Source organism: Clytia hemisphaerica, unplaced genomic scaffold (assembly GCF_902728285.1).
Source record: "Clytia hemisphaerica strain Z4C2 unplaced genomic scaffold, Clytia hemisphaerica genome assembly, whole genome shotgun sequence".
Classification (NCBI taxonomy): Eukaryota; Metazoa; Cnidaria; class Hydrozoa; order Leptothecata; family Clytiidae; genus Clytia; species Clytia hemisphaerica.
Genome location: NW_027103344.1, coordinates 77,789 through 85,543, shown reverse-complemented (window position 1 = coordinate 85,543; position 7,755 = coordinate 77,789). Strand labels below are relative to the sequence as shown.

The following is a 7,755-nucleotide window of genomic DNA, read 5'->3' as shown; positions in this document are numbered from 1 at the left end:
AGGTAAAAAATAATGTGCACATCTTTTCAAATTTGTAAGTCTTATCGAGTTTAAGAAGAATTCTTTATGTTATAAATAGGTCTATTGAAAAATGCGATTTGTGTTACTTTTCAATTTTGAAATTTGAAAAGATGTGCACATATTTTTTACCTGAAAAGTGGGGATGGGGGAACCCGGGAACCTAAAGTGGGAACCTAATTGTTATTATTATTTTTCTTTAAAAACAATACATAAAGATAAGAAAATATTATGGCAAGGAAAGAAAAACCTTTATCATAATAAGAACACCAGTATTTACTTTTTACATTACGGTTCGCAAACAAAATGTTGAAATTAAAACAAAGGGAATTATTTTTCAATTAGCCAAAAAAGCATGTTTATTATCAGCAGTTTTATAGTGCTCTTTTTGAAAGGTTCTTTTTAGTAAATTGACTTAATTGACTTTAAAACTTTAAACTTTAAACCGTCCATATCTTCAAATCTAGAAGGATTAGAAGTTCGTTCATAGCTCGATGGATAACTTAGAGCCTCTTCTTTCTTTTGCACGGATCTAATTTGCTTGAATACAGAATCTAGTAAAACATTATTTACGATCTAGTTTTTGTTCACTCTTGATGCAATACACAGTGGTTTTTAATTAGCAGCTCCAATTTTGGGGGTCAGGGCTGGGGGGGCTTAGCATTTAACAGATTCAGCTCGTTTTTCTTTCTATACCAACCAAACAGTACAGCGTGTGAATACACTTCATTAATAAAAAGGTTGATAGTAAATAGAACAGATGCACGGCTTGCCACGTTTCAATACACATAAGCATAGATCCACGGGGGGGGGGGGGGCACCAAGGTAAACGACCTACCGTACGTGCGGCCCTTTTTTCCAAGCTTCCCAAAGTACACTGTAAGGGTGGAAATTAGCAAAAATGAGAATAAGTGCACTCTAAGGGTTTAAAATTTGGTCAAAGCCAGTCCGGCTTTTAGAATTTCATCCGAACAAGTGTCATGTTTTAACACTGGGTAAATTTTGGAACATCAAATATGTCCATCCCTATCAGGATCTGTTCTAGAACATGTTGACCAAGTAAAAGATTTAGGAGTGATAATCGATAGTGACCTGACCTTTGAAGCCCATATATTCAGTAAAATCAAGAAAGCTAACTCTATCGTTGGCTTGATTAGCAGGAGCTTCGAATTTCTCTCACCAGATATGTTTCGAACGCTTTTCATTGCATTTGTCAGACCTCATTTGGAATATGCATATGTAGTATGGTCTCCAAGGCTAATCAAACATATCAATGCAATCGAGGGGCGTCAACGAAAGAGCTACAAGGCTAGTTAGTTGCTATAGAAACTACTCATACGAAGATCGGCTACAACTCATCAATCTACCTAGCCTAAAGACCAGGCGGCAAGTTGGTGATATGGTGGAAGTTTTCAAGAACCTCCACATTTATGACGAGTCTATAAGATCATAGAAATTTACTCCTCGAACACGACCACGACATCAGCATGATTACGAGCTTCAAAGGAACTTTGCTAATGACGGTATGAGAGGCTACCAAAGCAACTCTCTTTTTTACAGAAGTGTGAAACCTTGGAATGATCTAGAAGAAGATATTGTTGAAGCACCATCCTTACAAGTCTTCAAAGAGCGTTTGATAAAAGAAAGGGAGAAAAAACTTTATAAAATGTAAAATCAAAAGTTCTGTTTCATACACGTTTTTTGTGCCTGGATGTGCTTATTCTTTTAGCAATTTTCAGCCTAAAATGTTCTTAAATGCGTTCTTATTTTTTCAGACTACTCTAAATCGACAATATGATACAAAATAAAGAGCACTTAAATTTGGCAAAATTTGGACAATATTTGACTCTCGACTTTTGAAGATCCACCCCTAAATTCGGTTAAAACTGCTTAAAAAGAGGAAAAAATTGTAGTTTCTTGTCATTTTTTTCCAAACTGAGGCTGGGCATGTTCTTAAGATGTTCTTAATTTTTCGACGAATTTCAGCCTATATGTTCTTATAAACTAGGTTCTAATAAAAAAAAAACGTGTAGGAGGTCAATAGACGTGCGAAATATATTGCTATAAAAAAAAAAAAAAAAAAAAAATAAATAAAAAAAATAAAAAATTAGGTTCCCACTTAGGTTCCCCCATCCCACTTTTCAGGTGTTCATTTAGGTTCCCACTTATAGGTTCCCCCAATCCCCACTTTTCCGGTGTTCATTAGTTCCCCACTTAGGTTCCCCATCCCACTTTTCCGTGTTCATTAGGTTTCCCACTTAGGTTCCCCCCATCCCACTTTTCCGGTGTTCATTTAGGTTCCACTTAGTTCCCCCAATCCCACTTTTCCGGTGTTCATTAGGTTCCCACTTAGGTTCCCCCATCCCACTTTTCAGGTGTTCATTTAGGTTCCCACTTTAGGTTCCCCCATCCCACTTTTCAGGTGTTCATTTAGGTTCCCACTTAGGTTCCCCCATCCCACTTTTCAGGTGTTCATTTAGGTTCCCACTTTAGGTTCCCAGGTTCCCCCATCCCACTTATCCGGTATGCCGCTATCGAGCAAGTCTTATTTTTCGCTTATGTATTTGTTTTTAAAGAAAAATATTTCAATTCTATTAATAATTAAACAACTTAGGTTCCCACTTAGGTTCCCCCATCCCACTTTTCCGGTGTTCATTTAGGTTCCCACTTAGGTTCCCCCATCCCACTTTTCCGGTGTTCATTTAGGTTCCCACTTAGGTTCCCCCATCCCACTTTTCAGGTGTTCATTTAGGTTCCCACTTTAGGTTCCCAGGTTCCCCCATCCCACTTATCCGGTATGCCGGTTTCGAATTAAATCTGGCGCGAGAGAAAAAATCAAGTAAATAAAAGGAGCGATAAGGGGAATGCCTTATAAAAGGTTGATAGATTTCCTTTCTTCTCTTTTGAAAGCCAGGTGTTCATTCAAAAGATGTTTTTCTATTTTAAATTCAATAAAAGAAATATGATTAAACGATTGACTTTTTATTTTAATGTTTTTTGTTTTCATAATGACCCATAAAGTCTGTCAAAATGGAAAAATGAGCTAAAATTGCTTGATACACGGCCAATTTTCGTTCTGTTTACTTGATATTTTTCGTGCAAATTTACATGGGATCAAAGCTAAAGCTAAGCAAAAATTTAATTCGAAACCCGTGTATTCTTATCCTCTTTTCCCAAATCTCTGCTTTAACTTAACGGTTGCGAAGTTGGAAATTAGAGAATTAGACTTAAGCCTTAGGACCTTGTGATTTCAGGAACTAAAAGCTCAAAAAAGTTCCAAATGGAAAAATTAATGAAATAAAGTAAAAGTACTGAAATCGCAGTTTCGGGCCATGGCGTAACCGGGTAACCGGGGATGGGGCCATAAATTTCCAAGTTTATCCATTTTCAGTCAAGAAATGTATTACAAAGACATGTGACTGCATTGAAAAGGATGAAAAATTTTTCAGGGAAACATTTCGTGCATTAATTTTTTCTTCAAAATCATTGCCCTCGCTAAAATTAATCCACGCGAAATTCTTGTCGGACAAGTATTCGCTAAAATTTATCCACGCGAAATTTTTTGAAATCGTTCAGATTCGCTAAAACAAATCCGAAAAAAATCAAGATTTTCCTGACTCGCTAATATACGCTAAAATTAGTCTCGCTAAAATTTCTACGATTAAAGTAGTGGCGGTAGACAAGAGGCCGTCCGCGACTCTCCCTAGTCCTCTCATCCCGGCTGTTGTCGCACCAATACCCCGCGGCCACTAATCGCAATTCTCACCCGAACTTAAATTCTAAGAAACCTAAAATTGTCAATATACTTTGACAATGATTGTAGCTTCCCAAATCAATAATTTCTCGACGAGCACAAATGTGTCAATTTAATATCTTTTTCAGGAAGAATCAATAATGTCGAACAAAACAGGCGGTGGCATATGGAACGAAAAATTTACTAGAGTGAATAAAAACAATAAAGAAACATTGGAGCTATTCACATACAAACATCCCTCATTTTTAATCTGCCTCGTTTCCATGTTTGTGACATCATGTGTTTGTGTTTTGATCAACCAAACGGTCACGAGATGTAAAAGGAAGCGTCAAGACGTGAGCATGGAAAGTCAAGGAGTTATTCTAAAATCTATCGCGAAATAATTTTTCTTTTTTGACGGAAATAAGGTTCTTGTTTCGTTCTTTTTTGGGCTGTTTTTTCTCGGGAAAGATAGATTCACTTCACCCAGTCATTGTGCTTTAATTAATTTTACTTAATATCAATCCCTTTAATTTGGATGAACATCATCAAAGTGGTTCACCAGCCTAGGTAAATCCGATAAAGGATCTATGGCCTGTAAACTTAAACGTATCGTGCGTGGAGTAATCAGAATCTGGTCGGAGATGAGAATGTTAAAAACACCGTTATACGAGAATTCTTATACATGTAAATTGCTTCAACTTGTCATTCCTGTATATCGGAAGTTGTTGATAAAATAAGTGAATATTTTAACTTAGTAACATTTTTAATAGTGCAGGGTATATTCATTAATTTTAGCAATGCACGGTATATGTAAATTAGACCATCGTCTATTAAACCAGCTTAAATATAGTACAGCTTCATTGAACACTAATGACTCTTTTATTTCCATTATTTTTTTTATTTTTTTTTATTAAAAAAAAAAATCGGGACGAGAAGGCTTATTTATTCTTTTAACATTGCTGAGATGGAAAAAGTTTGGAACATTTTAGCATGCGTGCGAATATGCATGCTTCGTCGTACATATTTTGTAATATTTCTATTTCTTTGACTAAAATAATAGAAGAAAATTTAAAAAAATATATATTTATTCAACTTCATTTTATTAATTTAGTAATTGCTAATTAAGTTTCCAAATGAAAATGAAAGTCGAAATGAAAGGGAATAAAATATTCCAGATTTTGCAATAAAAGTATTAAAGTAACACCTACTCAGGAATGAAAAAATAATAAAATGAGACGTGGTATTGGCAACGCAGATTGTTTTAGAGCTATTGTTTTGGTCTATTTCAAAATAACTGATTGTTCTCAAAGGACGTATAAAATCTTGTCCATGTCATTTAAAATTTTGAATGGGGGATTTTTGGATTCAAAAAAAACTTATGCAAAGCTAACCAAAATCAACAGCAATGGATAACCAATCCCCGTTAACATCGACAGCCTTTATAATTGGAGGAGTATTATCCATTTGCAATTTTGTGGCTCATTTTTCAATCATAGGATTCATATTACGAATTCATGCGCTTCGTCAGAAAAAAGCCAATCAACTTTTGATCAATATCAGTTTAGGCTATATATTTAGTAGTCTAACTTTATTCCTAATGAATTTTGTGAACTCTAGTGCGTTGAGGTACGCACACTACGGATTTAACAGTTACGGGAACGCAGCTATGGTCACACTTACTATAGATCGTTGTATCATGATACGGTGGCCGTTCAGGTATCAAAATCTTCCGACTTGGTTCCATATCTATTTTCTCGCAGTTAGCCCGTGCATTGGTATCGCTACAGTGTTAACAGGCTTTTTGATAAATGTAAATGACCGTCAAAATCAACTTGTTGTGGACAATCCTATATTACGAACAGCCTTAATGTTCGGTGTTACATGTTATTGTATTACATTACTGGTTATGAATTCGATTGTTTGTGCAGTAGTTTACAAACAGAGGAACGCCATACGAGCTCTACAACTTGGACAAGAATCAAGAGGTGACAGGGCCGCACGTATTCGACAGGATGCAGCGTCGTTTTATTCATGTTTCGGGTACGTGTTGACCTACATTATAGTATGGCTGCCAGAGCTTACAAGACAATACATTTGGTATTTTACTGGGCAGAATATTGAAGGTCTTTTTATTAACATCTCTTTGATTTTGGTCAACTTGAATCCCATATGTGATGCATTTGTCTTTGTCTTCTTCAATAAAGAACTTAAAAGTCATTTGAGGAGACTTTTTACTCGACGAATACAACAAGACTAAAGTCCATTCGCTTTAAGTTAAGCTATATAGTTATAAATGGTGTTTTCTTACATCGAAGGTCACCAACTCTAGAAGGTAGCTCGTTAGAGTCAGAAAACCCGTTTTTTTGCTGGGTTTTTTTTTTCACGAATAACTATAACTTTCAATGCAATATAGTTCTGTGTGAAAGATTAAATGACAATTAATATTCAGAAACTCTTTAAATCCATTCCATTAGTGAAATTGGCTTTACAGTTGTTCTAAAATATCACAATAGCATTCGAGTGAAGCCCTATGAAGGACTAGTCGGTGGCCTTCGGCCTTAACCGCATAACGAAGGGAAACCAATTTGATTTTTGTTTTATCATAATTCTATACTAGAAAGATACAAAAATGTTACAAAAACCCCTGTATCATTCATGGATTTGTTTGTTCTTCTTTGCTATTTAGAGTTCTATTAAGGGGAGTTTCTAAACATCGGCCAGAAATGACGACCACGACCGGCGACTTCGACCAGCGACCAGATAAATTTGGGTTATTGAGTTTTTCTCTTTCTCCACCGTAGAGAATGTTTAAATGAAGTCCTCAGAATATTAAAAAGTCTTAAAGTTTAAATATTGACAAGACTGTAAGAGAGGCCCCCCCAGCGGACCCAAATTTCACGCATTCACGCAAAAATTTTTCGCAATTCACGCATTCACGCAAGTTTTTCTCGAAATTCACGCAAACCCAATTTTTTGGGAAATCGGGGAAATTTTCGGAAAAAATCGGGGAAAATGTAAAAAATAGAGGTCTTGCACATTTCGCTAAGTTACGTAATTTACGTAATTTTTCCGCCATTATGGAGTAAAACGTTCGATTTGCATAAAAAAGTATGACAAGGCTGTACTCGAGATATTATTCGACAGAATCTGGTCATGCACTTGAGAAAAACTTAACTCAATAGTGATTTTTTCCTGTAGACCTGAATATAAAACACCGTGGTTGGTAGCGTCATAAGAGACCCCCAAATAGAAAGCGTTACGTAATTATGTAACGCTTTCTATTTGGGGGCTTCCTATGACGCTTATTATAATTTTTCAACTTTAATCACATGCCATCACGCAAAATATTTGATTCTTCTAACTTGTCACGATCGTTTGGAAAAGGTGAAGCTTCTGCAGTTAACGTATCGCGATAGTAAGTGAAAAGATATGCGCCGCAGGCGAATTTTTGTACAAAAAATAGCTTAAACATTATCAAAAATAGATCAAACAAACTCGAGTATGACACCATGAAGCTTAGCTCAGGGGTAAGGAGGCGCAATCATGGTTTACGCAGAAAGGAAATTTTTGCATTTCTGTCACTCGCGTTTGGCTAAAAATGCTCTGTTTAACACCATTGAAAAAAAGTAGTCTAAATTCGTTTTAGAGGCAAGGTACGATCGCTTGATAGCTTGTAAAATGAGGTAAAAGAATGAACATTTGTTGCGAGTGAAGCGATCAAAAAAAATTAAAAAGAAAGGTTTTAATCAGGGCTCGCGAATTAATTTCCTAACGTGGAAGGGCCGAAAACATAGTGACTAAGGAGATGCAACCATTTTTTGCGCCGACAGGAGAAAATTTTTGTTTTAACCCTCTGATGTGCTTAAATACGACTCCATTTCAGACTAATTTTGCCAAGAAATCAGCTTATCGAAAGTCTACATCATGGGTAAAATTTTCTTTGAAATAAGTTTCTTTTTATTTGCAAAAACTTGGTGAAGTCATGGCCACCTCCTGCCCCA

General features: G+C 36.0%; 1 protein-coding gene across 1 annotated transcript in view; it reads left to right on the top strand.

The window, feature by feature from the left end:
* LOC136818887 (uncharacterized) overlaps positions 1–4,179 on the top strand; it is a 20,825-nt gene extending 16,646 nt beyond the window's left edge. Inside the window, exon 9 of the mRNA XM_067075121.1 lies at positions 3,901–4,179. Coding sequence (XP_066931222.1) covers positions 3,901–4,155 — 255 coding nt within the window. The 3' untranslated portion in view covers positions 4,156–4,179. The remainder of the gene's footprint in view (positions 1–3,900) is intronic.
* Positions 4,180–7,755: the final 3,576 nt, after the last annotated feature.